This window comes from Peromyscus californicus, unplaced genomic scaffold (genome assembly GCF_007827085.1).
Source record: "Peromyscus californicus insignis strain IS unplaced genomic scaffold, ASM782708v3 Scaffold_18__1_contigs__length_77618521, whole genome shotgun sequence".
NCBI lineage: Eukaryota > Metazoa > Chordata > Mammalia > Rodentia > Cricetidae > Peromyscus > Peromyscus californicus.
This window is the reverse complement of record NW_026294480.1, coordinates 59,993,198-60,020,269: the sequence shown is the minus strand read 5'-3', so window position 1 is coordinate 60,020,269 and position 27,072 is coordinate 59,993,198. Positions and strand designations below refer to the sequence as shown.

The 27,072-nt window shown below is 43.8% G+C and overlaps 1 protein-coding gene and 1 long non-coding RNA gene across 4 annotated transcripts in view; one reads left to right on the top strand and one right to left on the bottom strand.

Annotated features, from left to right (window-relative positions):
* Positions 1-26,280, top strand: part of Dmgdh (dimethylglycine dehydrogenase) — a 76,935-nt gene extending 50,655 nt beyond the window's left edge. For 2 of the 3 annotated variants that reach the window (XM_052743560.1, XM_052743558.1), the window contains 2 exons: positions 10,408-10,542; positions 21,075-26,280. In XM_052743560.1, the coding sequence (XP_052599520.1) occupies positions 10,408-10,542; positions 21,075-21,281 (342 nt within the window). In that variant the 3' untranslated portion in view covers positions 21,282-26,280. The remainder of the gene's footprint in view (positions 1-10,407; positions 10,543-21,074) is intronic. The other variant, XM_052743559.1, reaches the window with a different exon arrangement.
* LOC128113695 (uncharacterized) lies at positions 877-10,460 on the bottom strand. Its single transcript, XR_008219593.1, has 3 exons — positions 10,355-10,460; positions 7,349-7,460; positions 877-6,119 (listed from the first exon to the last, which is right to left on the bottom strand). It is a non-coding gene; the product is annotated as an uncharacterized LOC128113695 (long non-coding RNA).
* Positions 26,281-27,072: the final 792 nt, after the last annotated feature.

Genomic DNA, 27,072 nt, shown 5'->3' with positions numbered 1-27,072 from the left:
CCGTAGTCCATCTTCTGGACTGCCGTTTGCTGAAACACAGACATGTTGCTGAACATTTGTGTTGCTTCAGTTTAGGACTATTACAAACACAGCTGTTATAAACATTTTTTAATATATTTATTTTGAAATGGTGTTTCATGTTGCCCAGGGTGGTTCTTCACCCACTCGCTGGGGATGACTTTGACCATTCTCCCGTTCTGCTTCTACTTTCCAAGTGCTAGGATTACAGGCGTGTGTCACCGTGCCTAGCAGCATTTCTGTACAACTGATTCTATGAACATATGCTTTCTTTTCACTCGGATAAATACCTGGGAGGATAACTATTGAGTCAAATGGCAAGGATATATTGTATTTATTTTATTTTTTTTAAAGATTTATTTTTATATGTATGTTTGCCTCTGTGTGTTTGTGTGTGTGTGTGTGTGTGTGTGTGTGTGTGTGTGTGTGTGTGTGTGTTTGTACTTATGTATATGCACCATGTGCATGCGGTACCCATGGAGGCCAGAAGAGGGTGTCAGATCCCCTGTAACTGGTTTGTTAGTTGCCATGTGGGTGCTGGGAATTGAACCCATGTCCTCTGGAAGAGCAGCAAATACTCTTAACCACTGAGCCATCTCACCAACCCCTATGCTAAGGTTTTAAGATGCTGATTTTTACAAAGTGCATCATTTTTGTTTTAGATTTCTACAAACTGCATATAGGAATTTCACTCTCTCTACAGCCTTGTCAGATGTTATCCTGGTCGGTCTCTCTTTTTCTCTTCTTTTTTCTTTTCTTTCTTTCTTTTTTTTTTTTTTTTTTTTTTTTTTTTGTTTTTGAGACAGGGATTCTCTATAGCCTTGACTGTCCTGGAACTTGCTCTGTAGACCAGGCTGGCCTCAAACTCATAGAGATTGCTTGTTTCTGCCTCCTGAGTGCTGGGATTAAAGGCATATACCACCGCCTCTGGGCTTTGGTCAGTCTCTTTAACTGGAGTTATTCTGTGAAGTGTGGAGTGGCTGTAATTTGTTTTCTTCATGGCTAATGATGTTGAGCATCTTTTTATTTCTCTGTCTACTACTTCTGTCTCTTCTTCGGCAAGCGTCTGGTGAGATCTCTTACTCATTTTCAGTGGAGTTTACTTTCTTATTGCCGAGTTGTTCAAGGTCCTTATATTTTACATGTAAATTTTTATCAGGTACAGGCTTTGTAAATATTTTTTGCAATTTGCATCTTATTATTTTGTTTGTTGAACTGTGTCTTTCAGAGTTTTTAGTTTATAAAATTTAAAGCCTTTATCAATTGATCTTTAATACGGTTCACCTTAATTGATTGATGATTGTGGGGGAGGGCATACATGTGACTTAGAGGCCAGAAGACAACTTAATGATTTTCTTCTTCCACTATGTGGGTCCTGCAGATTAATTTCAGGTCCTCAGGCTTGGCATCAAGTACCTTTACACACTGGGCCATCTCACTGGCCCTCAATTGATCATTTATGGATGATGTTTTTAACTCATGTCTAAGAAACTGTTGCTTAACCCAAAGTTTTTGGCGATAGCCATCTATCTGTGTTTTCTTCTAGAAATTGTAAACACTTAAAAAATGGTTTATTTTGAAACAAAGTTTGAAACCACCTTCTCGTTTTTAGATTTATGATCCACTTTTAGTTGATTTTTCTATCAGCTTTGAGGTGTGGATTAAGTTCATTTGCACGTGGTTCTTCAGTCTCCAGCACCATTTGTTGAAAAGGTTGCCTTGTCTGCACTCACCGACTGCACAGATCTGGAGGACTCAGCTCATGTATATTCGTAGGTCCTATTTCTGGGCTCTGCCATGTGCCATTGAACTACGAGTGTTTCCTGATACTAATATCACACTGCCTCAATTACTATAGGTTGTGTGAGATTAATTTTGGCTAGTCTAGGTCCTTTCGGTTTTCCATAAATTGTAGAATCAGTGTGTCAATTGATTTTTAAAAGCCCTTGGAATTTTGATTGGAAATACACTGTATCTATAGGTTAATTCAAGTCTTCAACACTTGAACAATGTGTATTTCTGTGCCCATTTGGAGCATCATTCATTTTTCTCGAAAATATTTTGTAGATTCTAGTACATGTCTGTGCATCTTTGTACATTTTCCTACCTAAGTATTTCACAATGTAATACCATCATAAATGGTGTTTTAAATTCAATTTTCAATTGCTTATTGTTAATCTACAGAAATGCAACTGGGAGCTTGGGAGACAGCTCAGTCAGAAAAGTGCTGCCGTCCGTGTTATGAGGACCTGAGTTTCAGTTCTCAGCTCCTGAAAAGCCCGGCATGGCTGTGTACACATGTAATCGCAGTACTGGGTAGGCAGAAACAAGATCGTCTTGGGGGCTTGCTGGCCAAAGTTCTAGTCCAGTCAGTGGGCTCCAGGTTCTGTGCAAAACCTTGTCTCAGAAAACAAGTCGGAGGGAAATAGAGGAAGACACCCACCATCAATCTCTAGTTTCCATGGGTGCACACACACACATGTGCCCTCTACAGGAGTGCACACACCCGCACACCCACACATGCACACACTCCACACACACAAACACGTGCCCTCTACAGGAGTGCACACACCCCCACACCCACACATGCACACACTCCACACACACACACATGTGCCCTCTACAGGAGTGCACACACCCACACACCCACACATGCACACACTCCACACACACATGTGCCCTCTACAGGAGTGCACACACCTGCACACCCACACATGCACACACTCCACACACACAAACACGTGCCCTCTACAGGAGTGCACACACCCACACACCCACACATGCACACACTCCACACACACAAACACGTGCCCTCTACAGGAGTGCACACACCTGCACACCCACACATGCACACACTCCACATGCACACACCTGCACACCCTCTACAAGAACGCACATACCCGCAGACCTGCACACACACATATACCCGCACTCAACACATACATATGCACCCCCTACAAGAATACACACACATACACACCTCTACACCTACATACACATGTACAGATGCACACAAATACAATTGGCTTCTGTACTTTTCAGTCTTACTCAGTAGTTCTGGTAGATCTTTTTTGCAGGTTCTGTTAGATCTACTACACAGACAACCATGTCGTTTAAAAATACAGCTTTTCATTTTTCTTTTAAAGTCTTCTATTTCTTTTTCCTGCCTTACTGCACTGCTTAGAAACTCCACTGGCTTAACCTTCACCAAAGCCACACAAAAGTGGTGACTACAAATACCTTTGCCTTGATCCTACCTCGTGTGGAAAGTGTCTGCCCCCATCACCAGGGACAGTGTTCACTGTGGACACCAGGGACAGTGTTCAATAGGTTTTCACAGCCACTTTGTATCAGGTTGGGGCGATTCCTTCTGTTCCTAGTGCTAAATGTTTTCTTTTAGTTGGGAGTAAATATTAGTTTTATTAAAGGGTTTTTCTACATCTAATCAGCTAATTTTTCTTTTTTACTTGTTATCTGTTGAACTATATTTATTTCCTAATGTTAAGTCTTTTGCTTTGGGCGTAAAATTAACTTGGTGTTTACAATTGATCTTTTTAAGATATTTTCAGGTTTTATTAGATCATTTCTAAAGTATGGAATCCAACATAAATTTCACAGATATTATCTCCTTGTAGGTCTTGAGCATTTGAAATTATTTTACTTGTTCAAAAAGTAAACTTATTCTATTTATTTAATTTGAATAGAATGATACAGTTCAATTCAGGTGCTAGCAATACAAAATATGGTTTGCTATTTTATCTTCTACACCTAACTCGGGACTGGCACATGAAGAATTTTCAGTACGTGTATTCTGTTGAAAGCAGTGTCCAGAAATGCTGTCAGGAATGCAGCGGTACCCATCAGAAAGGGGAGCTAAGGAGTGATTTAAGGCTTTTGAGCAAGAAGTGACATTCTGGTGATGGAAAACTGATTAAAAGAAAGTTGTTGGTGTGACAGGAAGATCTTTTCCCCAATTACTGAAGGAGGCCAGTGGAGAAAGGGCAAAGGCTTCAGTTAAGCAGAGGCTGTGGGGTGGAGAAGGAAATAATGTGAGCACTATTAGGAGGTAGCATGGCACTCACCCGAGGCGCCGTGGGGTGGAGAGAAAGACAGGGGACATTGTCAGCATTGGAAAAAGGACAGATGTGGCTGGCAAACTGGAGGGTTTGTGGGTGTGGAATAACTGAGTGGGAAGGTCTGGAACGCAGCTGTGCCTGTGGGTTTGGAGCTTTGTTCGGGAAGCATGGATTTGGGCTCTTCAGATGTGCGTGGAAATTAAAGGCAAGGGGTGTTGGGAACTCCTGTGGGCCTGCCCTGGGTAGTGTTCATCATGCTCAGAGCACTGGCTGCCTCTTCAGCTCAACCCGGCACTCTAAGTGGCAACTAAGTCTGGGCTGTCGACAGACTTCAGTGGTTTCTGTTCCACTTGCCGGTCTAAGACAAATTATTTCATCTACAAGCACTCTTACTTAGATAATGATGAAAACATAAACCTCCCAAGCAGGCTATGAGCCTGGGAGGAGATGTAGGTAGCAAAGCTTTGCTCTGTTCTTCATGCTTATTTCCTTAAGAGCTGTTTGCTTTGCATATACTCAAAACACCAAACGGATACTCATTTATCTCTCTGCCCTAGAGAGAGATGAAAACTCCAGCTGTCCCTGTGATGGGTGGGTAGTGAAGACCTGGCCACTTCAACGTACAGAAATCTCCATGGGCTCAAACACATCTAGAAAACAGTGTAGGAACCCAGTTCTGAGCCCTCCGCATCCTCTTATATGCTTCAAATCACACAACACATAATACAACCCAAATACTATGCAAATGGGGCCATCGTGTAATGTTTAGGAAATGATAAGAAAAATGCTCACAGAAGTTCAACACAAGCGTGTTTTTTCTCCCCTGACCATTTTTTTTGGTGTGTAGTTGATTGAACTTGCAGAATTTGCAAATGATCAATTGTACTGTGAGAATATTAAAACTTTAGCTGCTGCTGAAGTTAAATGTAAAAGTGTACCTGGTAAGGTCACTCATCCATCCCACAGCTTTCTTTTGAGTCATAAGCTTCAAAGCCTAATATTTTCCTTAAAATTGAATGGAATGAAAGTCACAGAACATGTGTAATAGGGACTATTTTAGTTTTCAAAAAATTTGAATTTGGTTTAAATGGTAATTACCCTTGTTATTGGTCTGCCTTAGGCATGTTTTTAATGTTTTCCTCAGTTTACAGATTGTCTTGTTGGGATTTGAGACAGGGTTTCGCCACTTAGTCCAAAATGGCTCTACACCCGTCATCCTCCTGCTTCAACCTCTCAAGGGCTGGGATTCCAGGTGTGTGACACTGTACTTGTTCCTTGGGTTTCTCTTCTATCCTCTCCTTCCCTATACCTGCCAGAGTCCCTTTTCCTGCTCCCTTAAAGCCTTTTTTTTTTTTTTGAGAAGGAATTCTCTTCTGGCTAGTACTTCGGCTAGGAAAATGCTAGTTGAGATGTGCCTCGGCCACCTGTGCCTGAGAGTGAAAACTTGATGTATGTGGGAGATTTCATTTCCCAGCCAACAACAGCGGCTAAACTCGTGATTTAACACTTCGCTACAAAGGATCTATTGACGACATGTTTGGCTGTGTGGCAGTAAAAGCACACCAGGGCTGCCCGGGCTTGAGCTTTTTTGCTCAATCTCCCTCCAGCCTTCACTGGCCTTGCAGTTCTTGTAGACTGGCCCAAGTCACAAGCTGCTCAAAGGCTTCTGTGGTCTAACTCGGAATAGGAAACGAATGAGGCTGTGGTTTGTCTTGATGGGATGCAGACCAAGTCAATCCTTTCCCCAAATGAGTGAGCCCAGGATGCAGCTTTCTCAGCATCTCTGAGTCACACCCAGATGCACAGAGCGCCGAAAAGCTGACCAAAGGATGCGACAGTTAACGCAGTCTCAGGCTGGCGATGGCCACAAACTTTACAAGGAGGCCTCCTCCGGGCTGCCTTCAGTGATTTCTCTGAGCCCATTTTAAACAAGAAGCTTTCCAGTGTGCATGAGGGACAGTGACAGGAGCTGTCACCTGGATTCTCATCTTCATTCCGCCCTTTGGAGGAGCTGGTAACCAGGGGCTGAAAAACACAGAACAGGATTGGGTGCCCACGCCTGGTTCCTGGGGATTCGGTGATGCAAGATGTGAAACTTAGTCATTTCTGTCTTTGGAACTTTTAATATTTGAGTTTAAAGGATATGAGCCAAAAAGTTAAGTCAAACTGATGACATTCTTGAATTTTTTGATGGCGGTTTTACCCCATATAAATGGGAAAGAAAGGCCCAAGACTTCAACCTTATTCTCTCTTCTGGTCTATGGCAGGCCCCTCTCCCAATTCTGCATCCAGATCTTGCCCCAGTGCAGCGGTCAGATTTGACTGTGTCTTCAAACACTTCATTTCCCTAAGAATCACTCCCCAAAATACACTGGTTTAATTTATTTAATTTACATCAGCATTCGGGTAATATGCATGCCATTAGCAGGGCTAATAGAAGATGAGTAATTACCTTTCACTTAAAGCCTACTTTGTGTGTGTGTGTGTGTGTGTGTGTGTGTGTGTGTGTGTGTGTGTGTGTGTGTGTATGTATATGGATGTTAAATTAGTGTGTATTACAGGTGGCTGCCTTAATGACTTTTATTGGTATTTAAAAGTAGTACACTAAAAAAAATAGTCTAGACTATTTGTAAGCTGAAGCCTTAGTGCCTCAGAAATCTGGACATTTCTCAAAGACATTAACTGCTATTTATATAGGTAATTCATCAATGACTCATTAAACAGATGTATTTCTGTTCTTGGGTCATTCCAAAAGCACCACTTCTAACTACAGCACTGACTTCAGACTCGTTTCTTCTCACTTATAATTAATTAGTAGGTAGTAGAGTCAAGCCTACAGTCTTGAGAGGTAAACCAAATACAGCAGGGATGAAACGTCATGCCTGCACTTTAAGATTGGGGAGGGGCAGGACTGACTTCGCTCTGTGACTGTCCTCATTGCTGTGACAAAATGCCCGGCAGAAACCACCCAAAAGAGGAAGAATTCATTCAGCTCACGGTTTCAGAGGGCTCCGTTCATATATTGGAGTATAAGATCATGCTAGTGAGAGCCTATGCGAAGGGACTTCTCCACCTCATGGCCACCAGGGAGCAGAGCAGAACTGGAGTTACAGAAGGGAACCAAGGGAACCAATCGCCTACAGCCAGGCCCACCAACTCCCATAGGTCTAAGCGAATTCTGAATTCACCCTCGATTAAACCATTATGTCAGAGCTCTCATGGTCTAATCTCTGAGAGTGCCCCGGCAGACTCACCAAGGTGTGCTTTACAAACATCCTCAGCATCTCTCAGTTCGATCACGTTGAACCATCACAGGATGTGTGAGCAGTGAGGATTTGGTTGTCAGGGCATTGTTTTCAAACAAACCTGTTTAGGGAAGTAAAAACATATGGCTTGTTATTTCTCAAGAACGGCAGCTCCCAGTACTCCAGGAAGTCACCTTGTCCTTGGGCTTACAGGTTAATTTTGGCTCTTACAATTTATTGATTTTATTTTGAGATAGGGTCTCACTATGTAGCTTAGGTTGGCCTTGAACTCAAAATCCTCTTGCCTTTACATCCCAAGTGCTAGGACGACAGACATGAACCACCATCTATAACTCAGCACTTTGAGTATTTCTATCAGCCATGCATTCTGATACAGATTTTTTTAAAAATATGGACAAAACCTACAGATGCTGGTTTCTGTTGCCACGTGATTGAGCCTCAAGTCATTGTTCTGTGACCTGGTGTACCTGCCCAATACTACCGCAGAGTCACTGTGAGGATTACTACACCAAACAATTTAAGAGCCATTGGCATTCTGCAAATCACACCATGTAAGGCACTAGCCACTCCTGTGTGAGTGTTTTCTACCCAGTCATAGGCCTTTTTGTTTTATTTCCACAGATGTTGTCTCCTAGGAAGACAGAGGTTATAACCAGCCCCTGCCATCATCAGTTGTAGCAAATGTTCTTCAAAAACAGAGCAGAAGTCTTTGCCATTATACAGTCTCTCTTCTGTATCTGGAGATACAGAGTTTAGCTGTAGTAACATTAGTTTCCTACGATTTCAATTTCATAACCTAAGCAGATGGGCTGTAAAGTAACAAAAGAGAATGAACATTTGAAAAAGTTTGAAATAAATGTTTTTTTTGTATCGTTTATATAACCACTGTTCTTGTTAGAGGCAAATATATAAAAATGTTTACAGTACTCTTATCTGAAAAGTACAGACTATAAATATATAGAGTGTATTAGTTACTTTTCCTTTTGCTATAATAAAGTCTCCTGGCAAAAGTGTCTTAAAGAAGGAAGGGTGTATTTAGGGTCACAGACTGAGGGTCCAGAGCCTATGGAATGGTGTTGCCCACAGTTGAAGTGGGTCCTCCCACCTCAGGGAACCTAATTCTGCACAGGTATGTTCTGGGACTTGTCTAGAGGATTCTAAGCCCTGTCAAGTTGACAAGACTAACCATTGCACAGAGGATATTAAATAAATGTAACAAAATGCTCATCACAATGGGTGGTGTGTAGGGGTGATCCCCGGGGACACCGCAGTTGCTTTGCGTCATCTGTATTTTCCAGGTTCTACAGTAAGTGTTGACCGTATAGTATGCATTTTTTTTTACATTTATTCTTTGATTGTGTGTGGGCTCACACACAGAGGCTTTGCTATGTTTATGGGTTCTGGGGAATCCAACACAGGTCACCAGGATTGGTGGCACATGCCCATGAGTCTTTCTACCAGCCCACACTGTATACTTAATTTGCTTATAAAACTTGTTTTTTAATTTTTAATTTTTTAAAATTTATCTATGGATCCAAATAAGTCAAATTCTTCCTGTGATTTCCCTTTTCAACTCTTCACGTAGTAACTAGCTCATGTGCTGATCTGTATGTTTTCATGCTCTGGGTTGTAATAGAGGTGGTTTCGCCATCTGGGTCACACTGGGAAAGAAAGGAGAGAGAATTAGACTTTGGGTTTGTATAGTATTTAAACCGTGGGTAATGGAAGCCTTCTTCAGCATCCTGTGCAGGTCAGCAACTTAGAGTTGCAATCCCTGCAGGACCAATACAGTGCTGTGGCTGCACCCTGGGAGTCTAGCATCAGGGAAGGCATGGTGAGGGGCATCGGGTGGAAGGGGTGTGAGGACCTCCTGCTGATTCTCAGAGGTCATGGGGTTGACTGCACACAGTCCTAAATGTTTCCATCTTAATGCTGGCCACAGAGGACATCTTTGGCACAAACTATTGTTGCCTTCTGGGCCAGGAGAGAAATAGAAGTTTGAGGTGGCTTCTTTGGATTATGGAGTTCTTAGTTTACTTTTGAGTGTACGTGACAGTTGATTTTGAGAAATTTTATTGCATCTCTAATGTCTTTTTAGCAAGGTGAGCTTTGTGTGTTGAATTCCCTCTCCGCCCCTAAAGACATGCTTCTGTAGGCTTATTATCATCTCACCTGAAGGGCACGCCTCTCTCCTGGGCCCTGTCCTCGCTCTTAGCCTCTGGTGAATTTGTCTTACTTTATCCAAGGTCCCCCGGCATTCTGGCTGGGTAGAATTGCATCTTCCTTTCTCTGTTACCCAGGGTCCCCACTGATCAGTGACTGCTCACCTGTGTGTCCAGCTCAGTTGTGGGGTGACTAATAATGGGAAAGTCTTCAAGCTGGAGCATGAGTGTCATCTGTCACGTGTTACTTGGAAGGAGGAAGAAGGGCTAAAGGGTGGGTTCAAGAATAAGGTCTTTGTTCCAGACGCCCACATCTGACTCATTTTGTAACCCCACAGCCTACACGAGGCCTCACTTGGAGTCCGGCAAAACAAATATCTCCTGAATGAACTAATGAGGATAGCCTGGTAGTTAATACATCCCAAGGAGTGTTACTCTGAAGGAGAGGGAAGCGTAGCATTTTGGGGGTTTTCTGGCATCACATACCAAAGAATGTTTGTTTCTTATAAAAAAGCTTCCAATGGGTAGAGATTGAGACATACTTTGTTCAGACAGCTGATGCCACTGTCCAGACCCATTAGATACGGGGTCATTTTTGTAACCCGCCAGCACAGCGCAGCGCCTTACGCTTTTCTGCTGAGGTGGCTCTGGTAAAATTATCTGCCCAAGTTATTACATTAAGTCTAACTCATTCCACAGGAATGGGTGGCTGGTACTGTCATTTGGGCACTAAGACATATTTGTCTAGACGTTTGATCCAATCTGTACTTTTATTTGGTGTGTAATTGGTGAGAAAACAGCAAAGACAAATTTAAATGCTTGCATCGCTAACCTTGTCACGGTGTCGGAGCCCTCATTCATCATCATTATCTTGGGTTCCTGCAGCCGGCCAACTTCGTCGGAAAGCAAGCGCTGAGGCGGATCAAAGCCGAGGGGCTGAAACGGAGACTCGTCTGCCTCACCTTGGCAACGGAGGATGTGGATCCGGAGGGAAATGAAAGCATTTGGTACAAGGGCAAGGTGGGTGCCAGGGCCACCACATCACCCACGACCGAACGTCTCTGTGCACTACTAGGGTGTCTTTTCCCCTCATTTATTCACTTATTGAAAGGATGGCGCACTTTTAATTTCTGAGCTGACTTTAGAGATACAGAAAGCAATTCACTGACAAGAAACTGACATGCTGCTCATTTTTTTTGCAAACGGAAGAATCTATGTGTGTTTAAAAATATTGGGTAACAGCATATTTATATCTATGAATGCAAAAGATGGATTTTGTAAGAATTTGGTATTCTGATTTAATTTCTCCAGCATCTCTTTAAAAGATACAATTAGCATAACAAGCACAAATCCAAATGGACCCATCAGGACAATGAGGGTTGGAGGTGACTTGGAAAGCAGCCACACCACTCCGTTCTTCAGGAAGAATCGATTGCCGTCTTCCAACTTTGCATTGTTCATGTCCTTCTTGAAGTTCAGTATAACCAGGGTTAGTGGGCTAGCCCATCAGCAGGACCCCATTCCCTTCACGTTCTCTGTTTGTAAAGTCCAGTGTGGCTCAGCATTAGGATGTGCTTTGACTGGTGTGGGATGCTCAGCGAGATGACGGGGAGAGAGAGCACGGCCCTTCCAAGCTCTTCTAAGAGCTATTTGTTCTATGTGGAGCAGGGTCAGCTTTGTTAATGCTCAAAGCTCAGAGACCCTGGACTTGTGGATTTTCTCATCTACTGCAGCATCTCTGACTTTTTATTTCATTTTCTCCACCCTTCAGTGGTAGATGGCTGGAGTCGGGGAACCTCACTGACAAACACACACACACTAAGGCCTTTTGACACACAAGCCTTTTGACAGAACTGATGTGGCCGCATGACCCCTACACACCAGACACTTTTCACGTTTGCTCACTGAGTGTTACAGCATCCCAGTTAGATCTGTGTGACCACTTCGGTTGTAAAGATGAGGCTCAGAGAGACTGGGTTAAATCCTTTTAGTTTCTGTAGTTAGTGGTTGGTTGATGGAGCTGAGTTCAATCCACCTACACTCGGGCTTTGATTCTTGCCCCTTCCTCTAAAGACTGCTGGCTATGCCAGTCTGCCCTCTTGCTGTCCTTGCTGGTGAACCCCTGAAGTCACTCTACAACCCAATTATATGCCGCAGTTGCGTATCTGATCATGTTACACACACGGTGGAGCTAACAGGTTTTCCTGGGATTTCCGGTTCCTGTCTGCCATCTTCTCCAGGCTGGTCTTCACTTCCCCTCTCAGATGGGGCTGAGCTTGCTCTTCTGTTTGAGTTGTTCCTTGTGGCTTTTCCTTCCTCTTTCCTTCCTCTATTTTTGGATCCCATGGAAATGGAGTTACAGATAGTTGTGAACCACCATATGGACACTGAGAATTAAATCCAGCAACAAGTTCGATCAGCTACTGGGCCATCTCTCCAGCTCTAGACTTCATTCCTTAATACATGTTGGTAGCCAAGGATTCTGGTAATCCCAGCATCCCATAAACTGAAGCAGGAGGATCATCAGTTTCAGGCCAGCCTGAGCTATGCGGTGAATTTGGGGCCAGCCTGGGTTACATAGCAACCCCTGTTTTTCCTCCGGTTTCTGATTTGCCCACAGTTGACATGATTTCTACCAAGCACCAACTCTGCTATTAACCAGATTCTTGACCTGATTTCTCACCTTGATTTCCTCATGTACAGAATGAGGCCCCTGGACAGGATAATGATGGCTGTTTCAGTCAGGGTTTCTACTGCTGTGAGGAAACACCATGACCAAAAAGCAAGTTGGGGAGGAAAGTTTTTTATTGTTGTTGTTTTGTTTTGTTTTTGGGGTTTTTGTTTGTTTGCTTGTTTGTTTTTGGTTTTTTTTTGGGGGGGGGCTTTATATTTCCACATCACTGTTCATCATCAAAGGAAGTCAGGACATGGACTCAAACAGGGCAGGATCCTGGAGGCAGGAGCTGATGCAGAAGCCATGGAGGGGAGCTGCTTACTGGCTTGCCCCGCCTCCCATAGTCTGCTCAGCCTGCTTTCTTATAGAACCCAGGACCACTGGCCCAAGGATAGAACCACCCACCATGGGCTGGGCCCTCCCTGTCAACCATTAATTGAAAAAAAAAATGGATCTTATGGAGGCCTGAGAGTCTTTCTGTGTAGATAACTCCAGTTTGTGTATCAAGTTGACATAAGACTAGCCAGCACAGTGGCTCTTAGTGTCTCTAAATTTTTTCTGGTCATTAATCCCCCAACTTTATCTTTCCTTTGTTTTATGTTTTTTTCCCTTTACCCCCATCCACCTTCTTCAGCATTTCTTAAAGTGTCTGGGTTAGTTTGTGTAGCTGTGACCAAACTACCCGAGAGAATGAACAACCTACAGGAGGGAGGAAGTCTTTTGGCTCAAGGTTTCAGAGAGCCCAGTCCTCCGCTGCCTGGCCCCATGTTCGTGATCAGAACATCATGGTGGTGGGAGTGAAGCAAAGCAGGTTTTTCACTTCATGGTGGACAGGCAGAAGATGGAGGGGGAAATCAACCGGAAGTGGCCACAGCAAGACAGAGGCTCCCAGACACGGTCCCAGGGACCTACTTCCTCGCTTAGGCTCCGCCTCCTAGCTTTTGCTACCTCCCCTAGTGCTATCTTATCATGGATCCATCACGGCACCACTCCGCTGATGAGAGAAGAGCTCCCAGGATGCAACTGTAACTGGAAACATCCTCATAGACTTACGCAGAGCCAGGCTTTGCTAATCTCACGGGTGTTTAGTAATTCAAGCAAGCTGTCAATCAAAATTAACCATTGCAGTGGTCCTCAGTTACCCTCCCACCAACATGCTGCTTTACTCAGCCATGAATGCTGGAGATGCCATGCTCACACAGCCTCTAGGCAGCTCCAGGCCAATCACAACCACCGACAGACTTCTGGCCATAGTCAATATGATCATACTCAAACTAAAGTTAGCAAACCTGAAAATCCAAGTTCTACTGTAACATTGTATTTTTTTTTTTTTACAAACTTATACACTGAGTTTATATCATGTATTTTTTCTTTTCTTGTGACTTAGAGACAGGGCCTCATATTACCCAGGTTGGCCTTGAACTCTCTGTAGCTAAAGATGACTGTGGACTTCTGATTCTCCTTACTTCCAAGTGCTGGCTGGTGTTTCAGGAGCATGCCACTATACCCAGCTTTATGCTGACCTTGGGATGGAGCCCAGGACTCTGTGTATGCTAGGCAGGTGCCCTCCTGACTGAACCACACCCCCTGCTCAACTTAACTTTCATCTTTCTTACCACATGTCAGCTGCTAATAGAGTTCTAGCCCAAGTATAGGACCCTTCCTTTCAAATTTACTACCAGAAGCCTGTCTGCTCCTGATGCTCAGTGGGGTCACCATGTCTACCATGCTAAAAGCCTTCTTTTTTTTTTTTAAATCCTTGTACCACGCTACTTCTTTTGGTCCACCAACCAGCTCCCAAATCACGACACAGAGACTTACTACTAGTTTTCAATGCTCGGTCTAGCTTAGGCATGTTTCTGGCTAGCTCTTTTAACTTAAATTAACCTGTTTCTCTTTATCTACCTTTTGCCTCAGGGCTTTTTACCTTTTCTTACTTTCTTGTTGTCTCTATATCTGGCTGGCTTCTGGCCCTGGGCGTCTCCCTCATTCTCTCCTTCTTCTTTCTTTTTGAGCCTACATTTCTCCTCCTATTTATTCTCTCTGCCTGCTAACCCCACATATCCTTTTTCTGCCTAGCTAGTGGCTGTTCAGCTCTTTATTAGATCAGTCAGGTGCCTTAGGTGGGCAAGGTGAAACAGATGCAACATATCTTTACATAACTAAACACACATCCTTACATTGATAAACAAATACAACATAAACAAAAGGAACACACCTTTACACAGTTAAATTAATGCTCCACAGCAAAAACAATGTAACTAGTTAATATATAATATAATATAAAATAATATTCCTAGTTAGAATAATATTCCACAACAAATCCTCACTTCCAAAGACCACTCTTTAAAAATGTTTTGTAAGGATTTGAATTGACACACTAATTATGCACATTTATGAGGGGCCGTGTGACACTCTCAAGCATGACAGGATGTGGGGTAATCATCTCATGGTGATTGACATCTCCATTATCATAGACATTATCATTTCTTTGTGTTGAGAGTGCTTATTTTTGTTTGCTTGGTTGGTTGTGTGTGTGTGTGTGTGTGTGTGTGTGTGTGTGTGTGTGTGTGTGTGTGAGAGAGAGAGAGAGAGAGAGAGAGAGAGAGAGAGAGAGAGAGCGCCAGCCTCTCTAGGTAGCCCTGGCTCTCCTGGAATTTGCTATGTAGGCCAGGCTGGCCTCACCTGCCTCTACTCCCCAGTGCTGGGATTAAAGGCATGTGTCACCACGTGAGGCAATTGGGAGCATTTTGAACCCTCTCTACTAACACCCACAGTTATCCAACCAAACATGAGAGGCTATCCCTCGGGTCCGATACTCTTTAGGTTCAGAACTGACATATATTTTTGTTTTTTGTTTCCTGACCTGGCTTATTTCCCATGCTTTTGATATTTTATATTTTATTCCTACAAGCATTCCCAGTGCTGGAGACGGAGAATAGGCTTATGTGCTTCTTCAACACTTTTTTTTATTTTTGTCGTTTACTCTGTGCCAGCAATGTTGTAGGCACATCAACAAATCAAACAGAAGAGAACCGTTGTCTTTGTGGAGTTTCCACACAAGAGAAGACGGGGTGGACAAAGAGGGAAGTCCACAGGTATATGCACTTCAAATGGTGAGGAGTAGCCTTCGGAAAAGCAGAGTGCAAGTGGGGGCTGGGCAATGTCTGTACTTAGACATGGTTAAAGTTTAAAAAGTCAAGACAGAAGGACATTAGTTCTGAAAGACCCTTAGCAGCAAAGGCCGTTTTCAGGAAGAGGACCCTGGGAAAGTCTAGAGAGCTCAGGAGGTGGTGGCCATGGTCGGTATCTTTGTCTTCTTCCTCGCCTTCTGTTTAAAGATTGCAATACACAGGGACAGCAACAGCAGAGGCACAAGTTACCATGAAGCTTCAAAGGGGGTCACCCTGTCAAAGGTCATTTCCCGTGCTGTCCCACATCAGTTAGAGACTGAATTTAAGAGACAAATGAGAAAGGCTAAAAATAAATGAGAATGATATACATTTGCTAAAACAAAAAACAAACAAAAACCCAAGGTCAATGTTCCAATAAACAGAGTGAAGGCCTACTAGGCGAGGGTGGGACAAGTGTCCTTAATGGTGTCCTCATCGAGAACGGATGGATCGGATGGATCTAATTGAACCCAAAAGAGTAGGAGTAGAACTATTTAGAGTTTGTGCTAGAAGAAAAAAAAAAAAACTCTGTGGATTTTATAAGTAAGATAAAAGGAAAGGCTCGACTTTGAAACTATCCCGGCTAAAGTAGAAAGTCAATGCTAGCACAAAACAAGCACATTTAAAAATTAGCACTCAAGTTTTCCTTGGGTGACCAAGGAAGAAATGACTGAAGGCATTTCCTGTGGGGATGTTGGGAGAGGTAGGACGGCTGAGGAATCTCTGAAGTGACCGAGGGCTTGTGACCAGTGACTCGGAGCTGCACCCAGAGTCACCCAGAGTTCTTCCTGTTTTTTAAGTCACCGAGGCAAACTAGCTCAACTCTCCCACCTCCCAACACAAATCCCTGGTTTACAGACTTAGAAATGCAACCAAAGTCACCAAGACAGCCTTCAAAACCCCACCCTCTTGGACCCCAATCCTTACTTTCTGCTACTAAACTCCGACCCAGAGGAGAAGAAACAACTTCAAAGCACGTGCTGAATTTTAGCTGTCAATCACATGACAGGTGAAAACATTCAGCTCCGTTGTTTGTGTCTTTAATAACCGGTTCTCGTCATAAGCTGAGAATCTCACGAGAGCTGCTGATTTGGGGTTTCAAAGACATAGTTAGAAGCCCAGACCTCAGAGATAAGGGTCTACAGTTAAGTTCATGAGTGTGTTAACATCTAAAAGACTGGAAGTGGTGTGTGCTAAACTGAACTCTTGTCTGAGGGACCAGGTGGACTCATGCTGTGAGTGTTGACATCAGCCACGTGCAGTCCACAGTGCTGGACAGTGGGGCCAGAAGGACCAGCAGAATGTTATGAGACCCCAAGTGTGTGTGTGTGTGTGTGTGTGTGTGTGTGTGTGTGTGTGTGTGTGTGTGAATGTGTCTGTGTGTGTATGTGTATGTATGTGTGTGTATGTGTATGTGTCTGTATGTGTGTATGTATGTATGTGTGTATATGTATATGTGTGTATAGGTGTGTATGTGTATATGTGTGTATGTGTGTGTATATATGTATGTATGTGTGTATGTATATGTGTGTATGTGTATGTGTGTATGAGTATATAGGTGTGTATGTGTATGCATGTATGTGTGTACATTTCTTTACAGATCATATTTTGTCTTTGTTGTCTTCTTTTTTCCAAGCAGTGTTTTGACCTAACAATTTGTTTTGAATTCTGATTTCTATAAACAAAAGTCTTTATTTTATGTGCATGCCTGTTTGCCTGCACGTCTGTATGTGCACCATGTGTGTGCAGTGCCTAAGGACCTGAAGAGGGCGCCAGTTATAGGAGCTGGAGTTACAGGTAGTTGGGAGTCACCGGACATGGGTGCTGACACTGCTGAGCCGTACCTCCAGCCCGGCGTTCTGCTTGCATTTCTCTGTCATCTTCCCTTTAGATCTGCCTTGCACTAACCCTCTGATCCTCTCATGGGACTCAGTGCATGGGTTGTTGTTTGTTTGTTTGTTTGTTTTGTTGGATAAAGCCCGTTTTCGTCTCCTGGGTTTTGATTGCTTGATTGGTATTGTCACACCCCAGTTTCCCTGAAGCACCCCTGGCTTTGATGGCTCATTTCTTTGCCCATTGCTAGGTGAGATAGGGTCCAAATTCACCCACCCCGTTTTTATTGGTTTATCTACCATTCGCTGGTTGTAGCCTTCCCTCCTTCTGGAAGCTTTCATCCTCTATTTCTGTCAACCTAATCCCACTGTTTTCAAAGAAAGTCTTTCATGTTTTAAGCCACGGCTGTTGGGTTCTATTTTCTTGTAGCTCTGTTAATTCCCCCAACTAAGCTGGAAGCTCTTGAAGGTAGGTACCAGGACTTCTACTCATTTCTCCAGAGTCTAGAACACATGATAAAACTAACAATTAACATCACACCTTATAATTGGCAAGGTTGAAAATGCACTCCCCCAGACAGTCCTTCTTCAGACAATAATAGTGCTGGTGAGAATGTGAGGGGAAAAGACACCCTCATACACTGTTGGTGGGAAGTTTAACTGGTCCAGCCACCATGGACATCAGTGTGGACGTTCCTCAAAGACTGAAATCAGCATTATAGCCATACCACTCCTGAGAATACATGAAGGAATCCGAGTCAGCACACCACAGGGATACCACACTCATGATCAGCAGTATTCACAATAGCAAACATGGGGTCAGCTCAGGTGTCCATCAAAAGAGGTATTAAAGAAAATAGTGCAAATATCCAAAGACGTTTTACTTAGCCACAAAGAAGAGTGTGTGGAACGGGAGATCAGGGCATTAAGTGACAGAAACCAGACTCAGAAAGACAATGGTACGTGTTTGCTTTCATCTGTGGAATACAGATCGAAAAGTATCTGTAGATAAGACATAAAAGTAGAAAGGAGGCGATTTGAGAAGAAAGGGACCAGAAGGAGAAAGGATGGAGTGAAGTTACATACACTGTAACTATTTCGGGATGAATTATATAATGGACAATGAATAGATGCTAACAGCCCCCTCCCCGTTGTGAACTGACTCTAGCTGGGGAAACATCTGGAGACAAGGAGCACAATGCTCTGACCACTATGCTAATATGCTGAGATGTAGCAGGAATCTTAAAAGTTCTTATTAATAAAATCAAACCTGAGGCCAGTTATTGGGGTGAATACTGGAAGGTCAGAGAGACAGAACAAGCCACAGCTAACCTCACCTGGCCAACTTCTTAGCTGGTCTTGTTTCCTCAGACTGGAAGCCTCTGTGTCCTCATGTGCGAATGGCTCTCAGCTGAACTGCTGCTTAAAAGCCTGAAAGCTTAACCAGCCAAATGCTTAACCAGCCAAATGCTTAACCAGCCAAATGCTTCTAGTTTCTGGTCCTCACGCCTTATATACCTTTCTGCTTTCTACCACCACTCCCTGGGATTAAAGGCGTGATGAGTCACCATGCCTGTCTGTATCCTTGAACACATGGATTTCTGCCTCTGGAATGCTAGGATTAAAGGCGTGTGCTACCACTGCCTATCCTTTATGTTTAATATTGTGGCTGCTCTGTCTCTGACCCCAGATAAGTTTATTAGCATGCACAATATTTGGGGGAATACAATACCACATTTCCTCTCTTTTTGTCTAAAATTTAAAAAAGCTTATAACTAATACAAGAAAAATTATATCCAGTAAGTATATACAATATACACAGTCAAGATTACATTAACGATGTCTAGTCCATTAACATTTGACAGATTCAGATAAAAACTCCTGTAGCTAGAGTTTTCCTGCCTGGCCCACAGTCAGGACAAATCTCTGACACCCGCCAGTCCCACAGCTGCTCAAACCTGACCAAGTAAACACAGAGACTTATATTGGTTACAAACTGTATGGCCGTGGCAGGCTTCTTGCTAACTGTTCTTACAGCTTAAATTAATCCATTTCCATTAATCTATACCTTGCCACATGGCTCGTGGCTTACCGGCATCTTCACATGCAGCTTGTCATGGTGGCGGCTGGCAGTGTCTCTCCCACCCAGCTTCCTGTTCTCTCAATTCTCCTCTCTGTTAGTCCCGCCTATACTTCCTGCCTGGCCACTGACCAATCAGTGATTTATTCATTGACCAATCAGCAACACATTTGACATACAGACCATCCCACAGCAAACTCCATTATATATATTAACAATGTCCAGTCCAGTAACATCTGATAAACTCAGGCCAAAAAAATTTTCGTTACTTATCTTATTTAAAACAAGTAGTTCCTTTTTAAAAGTAGATTCCATAATCTCCCTTTTTATCTTATCATATCCATATTCTCTCTTTTTTCTTTTCATAATACATTCAGTAGTCTACCTTTTGTCATTTTTATATCTTCCCCTTTTTCTTCAGTGTAGATTCAGTGATTTACCTATTTATCCTATTGTTTCTTTATCTTTTTTCTCAGAGTAGATTCAATGATCTATCTCACATCTTATTCTCATTTTCTTTTTGCTTTCTAGGGGTGAAGATATCTTTAGGGAATCTTGAAGAGAAATTTTTTGGGTTAATTGTCAAGTCCTGTATCATTTGTCCAGTCTCTGTATAATAGGAAAGTTCAGGGCTTGTCGGGTCCTTGTTCGAGTAGTCCATCAAGCTGGATCATGTCAGCTAGCTATCTCAAAATTGTCCTGAGTAGTTTGTAGTCCAACGTCAATCTTTCCTTGGTGTTAATCAGCTTAATGGCTTTACCATAGTTCATGTGGAATCATCTTTGTGGAGTCCCGTCTTCCTTTTGAAGATTCCAAAGTTGCTGTTAGGCATGGTCATGGTTCCCTGCAGATTTTTTTTTTTTTGCCTCCTCTGTGGTTTGGAGTAATCACAGTCTGATAAATGTCTGTCTCTCGGAACCATGAACATTCTTCCCTAGAAGAGAAAATCTTCACAGCAATTTCTCCCCACCATTTGTCTTGCCAAACTTTTCTAAACTGACCTTTGCCGATATTTTCTTGTAACATGATGGTCCTGGCAATTCTTCTCTGAACAAGCAGCAGTAAATCCTTCGTCCCAGGTAGCAGCATCACCGCAGTCACCAACACGATGAGAAGGAGCTGGCAATGGAGCAGTAGCCACTGCCTCCATGGTCCCACTGCTGTTTGTGGCTCGGTCTGGGCCGAAGCTTCTCCCAAGCCTCCTAGGCTGGCCTCAAACTCGGGATCCTCCTGCCTCTCTCTCCTTCAGCAAATCCTACCAGTGTGCACCACCACAACTGGCCAAGTGTAGCTCGGGCCTGAGCTGGGGCCCACAAGACCGCAGGCAAGCACCTTTTTCATGAATTCGTACCACAAACGTTGGGCGCCAGATGTAGCAGGAATCTCGCTAGTTCCTCAGCTGGTCCTGTTTCCTCAGACTGGAAGCCTCTGTGTCCTCATCCAGAATGGGTCTCAGCTGAACTGCTGCTCAAAAGCCTGAATGCTTAACCAGGCCAAATGCTTAACCAGCCAAATGCTTCTAGTTTCTGGTCCTCACGCCTTATATACCTTTCTGCGTTCTATCACCACTCCCTGGGATTAAAGGCGTGATGAGTCACCATGCCTGTCTGTATCCTTGAACACATGGATTTCTGCCTCTGGAATGCTAGGATTAAAGGCGTGTGCTACCACTGCCTATCCTTTATGTTTAATATTGTGGCTGCTCTGTCTCTGACCCCAGATAAGTTTAATAGCATGCACAATCTTTGGGGGAACACAATACCACACTGAGGACAGCTGTTCTTCTTTCTCAGGTGGTTGGCAACACAACGTCCGGAAGCTATAGTTACAGCATCCAGAAGAGCCTGGCCTTTGCTTATGTCCCTGTAGAGCTCAGTGACGTGGGGCAGCAGGTGGAGGTTGAACTGCTGGGGAAGAATTACACAGCAACCATCATCCAAGAGCCCCTGGTGCTCACAGAACCTGCCAGAACCAGGCTTCAGAAGGACGGTAGGAAGTGAAAACTTGAGTAGGAGCCGTGCCCGCCAGCTGGGCTGTAGCTGACGGGACTGCTCGAGAGTCCCGCTCCAACCAGAATAAAGGTTGCCAAGACTTCATCTCAAAATCATCAAAATCTAGGTCAACATCTTAGTAAAAGCTTTTTCTTAGTTGTTTTCTAAACGCAGTGGTTTGATGAATCAGCAATTTGTGTTGTCCATTCAAATGAGGAATTTAAGATGAACATGTTTTACTACCCCACACTGATGTGTATGAAACTAATCAGAGAAAAATTAGGTGTTTGCTAATATGAAATCATGATTCTAAGGGAGTTAAAGGACTTCATGATTTTAGAAACGCAGTATGTGGCTGATAGCTGAAAACAAGTGAATAAATTATCTCTTACATGAAAAGATGCATTGACATGAATGGATTTGCTCTATTGAGACATTTTTCCTTAGGTGGATAAGTGCTAGTTTTCAGTTTTCATAAGATGTTTTGGTGGAAACAGCTGCACTTCTTACCAGTTGGTCACACACATTCTTAGGCGGCTCTCTCAAATATTTTCCAGTTTCCTAACGGTTCCCGTGGAAAGCGGCTTTGGGGACATTGTGATTGCCCTTCCTGAGGCTTGCTTTTCCACAAGGCTTGCAGAGAGAAGAGGCTTCCCAAGGAAGCGTGCTTGTAAACTGTCAGAAACGAAGCTGAAGACTAAATAGATTATGCCAGCACAAACACAGTTTGAATACTGAGTGCCTCTCCTGGAGAAGGAATTAATGCGAGCTGACATCACACGGCGCCCTTCTGAACAGCTTTTCACAAAGCATTTGACAACACAGGTCAAACACAAGCTTAAGAGACGACAGGATTACCCTCGGCACTGTGGATGGTGAGGGAAAAACCGAGAAATAATCCTTTGATGTACTTCTTCAAATCATTAGGGTTTTGAACTTTTCCTAGGTACTAAAGAAAGCTGGATTTGAAAGTTTTTAAGAATCTGTAGCCAGAATAGACTCTAAAATGAGTTCTTAGCTTGTGAGTTTTGAAATGACACCAAATGTACATTTTTAAATGTTTTATCTGCATAATCGTATACTAAAAGTCTCTCCCATCATTCCTTTCGGTATGTCCTCTTACATAAAGAGGGACCCTTGTTTACAAATGCTTCCTGACTATCAGGAATATTATCCAGGCTTGAGCTGGGTTCCCAGGCAAGACTGGTAGAAGCCCCTGGGTGGGAATGGGAGCCTGGCTTCCTATCCTCCAGCTCCGGTACCCAGCGGCCTCAGGAGAGTTACTCTCTATTTATGCCAAGCGGGCTCACATCCCTCTTTTTCTGAGGATACAACAGCAAGAAGCTACGTTGAAAGCACAATGTCAGTAGCTAGACACACGCAGTGGCTCATGCCTGTCATCCTAGCCCTTGGGAAGACTGAAGCAGGAGGATTACCTCAAGTTCCAGGCCAGCCTGGGATACAGAGTAAGTCTTTATTTTTTAGAAAAATCTCCAAACCAAACAACAACATCAGAAACCAAAGAAAAACCGAGCACATCACTGGAATGCATGGGACTTCAGCCTCGCAAAGAGGTCCTCTCTTGCATTAGAAGTCCGCATCTTGACTCTCCTAGGAAGTTGCCCAGGTTCCCTCTTCTGTTCATGTTGTGCCGTTAGGAGCTAAGTCATTCCTGTGCTCTTATCCCCACCAGCCAACAGCCTAGCCTCGCTCTAGGCAACCCACGGCTAACCAATGATATATATACAGCCCAGTTCACCCTTAGAAAGGCGGGTTAGGCAGATTTCTCCCCGTGGGAATAGGCTGGGACTCACAGCGAACAAGCTGGTTAGCACACGGAGTTGGAGCTGAAAAGAGACAGAAAAGGAAGCCATAAAGCCTACAGAGGATGAGAGCTCCTAAGAAGAGAGCCCCGAGAGAGACAGGGAAGGAATACCAGGTCCCCAAGCACTCAGCTCTTGATGGCTAGTCAGCAGCTCATGGATGAGTACCAAGTGAAGTCAGGCTTGGTAGATCAGGTTTATAATCCCAATTACTTGGAAGCCGGAGGCAGGAGATACCCAAGTTCAAGGCCAGCCTGGGGAAGTGAGTGAGATCCTGCCTCAAAATCAAAAGTAAAATGGGTCAGGGATATAGCACAATGACAGAGTACTTTCCAACCACTAGGAGGCCCCAGGTTTGATCCTCAGCATCAGGGGTAGGAGTGAAGAGTGGAAGGAAAGCCCAGGTGGTAACCAGTTCTGGAGTGTGGGCCATACACTGAGAGATCTCTGAGAACTGGGCCTAGGTCTGGTGTGAGCTCTGAAGAGCCAACAGCCAGCATTCTTGAAAATACCAGAGAGAGGGCTGGCAAGATGGCTCAGTAGACAGAGAGGCTTGTAGCCAAACCTGACAACCTGAGTTCAATTAACTAGGACCTGCACAGTGGAAGGAGAGAGCCAACTCCCACGTTGTCCCCTGACCTCTACTCACCATGGTACACCTGACCCTCCCTCCCAGTAAGTAAGTAAATAAATAAATGTAATACAACTTTTAAAAGTACTAGAGAGATGTGTAAGGAGAATCATTCTAGAGAATTGATGATGGCCGCACCTAGGGGCATACACCTGAAATCCCAGCACTTGGGGCTGAGGCAGGAGGTTGGGAGTTCAAGGTCATCCTGGGCTCCAAGAGACCCAGGTACGGGAGAGGGACTCTCTTTCAAGATGTTTATGGACGTTACTGTGTTGCTGGCACTCACATCCTAGGGAATCTCCATTTTTCTTCTTTTCTACTGATACGGAAAAATGACAGGAGAAAAACTATTTTAGATGCTTTGAAGTATGCCGTGGAGGATATCAAATACGTAGACTGGATTCTGGACTTTCATGGCCCTCCCTCTGTGAATATTTAAACGGAGCCAGAGGAAAGTCGAGGAGGGTTAGGAAAGAGCAGCCATGAAAGCCAGGATGTTTCACAACACTAAGTTCTGAGAAAGCAAATTGAGTTAATCGTCTCTTTTGAGAGGTCAGAGCACGGAATGGGCTCCAGCCCCAAACGCCTATTGTCACCGTGTCTGTTGAGTTGAATAGACATTGGGTCTGGTTAATTTTGGTGTGTGGTGTTTTTATTTATTTGCAAGTTATATTTTTAAATAATAAAGTTTATAAAATTTAGAAAAATAGGGAAGCTAGAGATCCAGGTTAGTGTTTTAGAGTACATGTTGCTCTCGCCGAAGACTGGGTTCAATTTTCAGCACCTACATGGCAACTCACAACCGTGTGTAACTCTGGTTCCTGGGGATCTAATGCCCTCCCTGACACACATGTGGTACACATACGTACATGCAGGCAAACCACTCCTAAGACATACGATAAAGTAAATAAATCTTTAAGAAATTTTTAGTGTATAAATTACCATCCCAGTTTTATCTCTCTGCCATTAATGAATCATAAAAATAGTTCGTGGTTTACAGAAAGCTCCATGAGGATAAGTGGACTACACACTAACTAGCATTTTCTAGGAACTGATTTGATAGCCACGGAACAGAGGTAGTGGATAGTGTGGAGGCTTCAGACCTGAAGGACTCCAGACCTGCTTCTCAAAGACCTGTCATCAATGAACCATGGCTCACACTCCATCTCTGAAGCCACGCATATATTTCAAATGTGTGATTTGCAGCTTAGAGAAGGATTTGTTGATCTATACAGACTAGCCCAGGGAAAGCAATGATTACTGAACAAACAAGCACCCCCCCCATTACAGAGATTGGGGGCCATTAAGGACGGACCCCTCTCTCCGGGTGGGCTTCGGATCCCACCTCTTGTTTTCTTGTTAACCCTTGAACAAGAAACTCCCTTCTTCGGATTTAAGTAGCAGGATAAAGAGGTGGGGAGGAATCTGGGCCCTGTTGAGGCCCTTCAAAGCAAAGCTACTTCCTCTGGTCAAAAGAATAGGATCTAAGTTGACTACGACCCTGGGTGGAGACTCCACAGTCTAAGATACCCAAAACGTTATATACTATTCTCTCCTGCTAAGGATCCGGCTGGGCCTGTCAGTCACTTGAGTAGGGACACTAGTTCACGTGCAGACACGTACAGGCAAGGGGAGGAACTGTCCCCTTCATGCGACAGTGTGCTTACCTTCCCAGCAGCCCTTTGTCGGGGATACGCGAGGTACCCCATGAAGCAGCACGGCAGAGCCTGCCTGCTTTTCTCGGTCCTGCCTTTGCCTTTTCCTCCCGTCAGATATTGGCCAAAGCCTACACGTGTGTTCCCTGAAGTCTGGGCTTTCTCCTCTTTCTCTGAAGACCTTACCCTTCCACCACCCAGGTGCTGGCTGACCTCAGTCGCAAACACCATGGCTCTCTCTCTCTCTCTCTCTCTCTCTCTCTCTCTCTCTCTCTCTCTCTCTCTCTCGGGTCTGTTGAACTTTCTCTCAGACACTAATAAAACCGTTGCAAAGCTTCCTTCTGAGTCCCGTTCTAAATTCCTTTCTTAAGAAGAGGTTTCCCTGGCAACACTGCTTTCCAGGGCTGTCCAGACTACAGAAGCTTCAGGTGAGCATTTAGGAATAGAACAGATAACTCTTCAGTTAAAAATGATAGTGCCAGGCGGTGGTGGTGCATGCCTTTAATCCCAGCACTCGGGAGGCAGAGCCAAGCAGATCTCCGTGAGTTCGAGGCCAGCCTGGTCTACAAAGTGAGTTCCAGGAAAGGTGCAAAGCTACACAGAGAAACCCTGTCTTGAAAAAACAAAAACAAACAAAATGATAGTGTCATAAATGTCAAAGGGACCAAACCTTTTGAGAATGGGGAGATGGGAAAGAGGGTCCGAGCATAAGGAACCATCAAGTAAGAATAAAAGCTGAAAAGGACCCTTAGGACCAGCGGATGGTCTTTGGTGCCGCCAGCACCAACAATTTTAAGGGACCATTGAGGAGGAAACCCAGACTGCATTACAAGGTGAACAAGAGACAAGGCATTGGAGAATTGGGACACACTTATTTTTTTAGTTTGGGGTAAGTAATCTCTGAATAAGATGATTATAGAGAGTGTCAGCAGCAAGCGTTTGGCTGCAGATTTAAAAAAAAAAAAACCTCTTAATAACAGAAGCTGAGGCGATGGTGTTATTAAATCACTTAGGAAGTTTGGTAGGACTGGACCATCTGAAGTATTGTAGTTCTCTTTTCCTACGCTGGCAAGACCTCCTCAGTTCTAGCCGTGTACATCTACATGATTAATATCAGAAGGAAGGAACTGTCAAGTAAGGTTAAAGGCTGAAAAATCCACCACTCTATGTTAAGAGAGGAATTATTAATGATACTAGTGGCATGAACAATTTCAAGGAACTGATGAACGTAAAAGCCAGGCTGTCTTTGATCATACTTATCAATATATGATTATGTAACACTTATGATTAGCTTCAAATTAGCACTTTTGGTTACTTATATCTTTGGATTTTTTTTTTTTAAGGTTTATTTATTTATTATGTATACAGCATGTATGACTGCAGGCCAGAAGAGGGCACCAGATCTCATTATAAATGGTTGTGAGCCATGATGTGGTTGCTGGGGACTGAACCCAGGACCTCTGGAAGAGCAGTCAGTGCTCTTAACCACTGAGCCATCTCTCCAGCCCCTATCTTTGGATGTTTAAGAGGGTTTTTTTTTAAAATGTGTGTGTGTGTGTGTGTGTGTGTGTGTGTGTGTGTGTGTGCGTGTGCGCGTGCGCGTGTGTGTGTGTGTGTGTGTGTGTGTGTGTGTGTGTGTGAGTGTGTGTGTGTGTGAATGCTGGGTGTCCTGGTGGAGGGCTTACGTACAT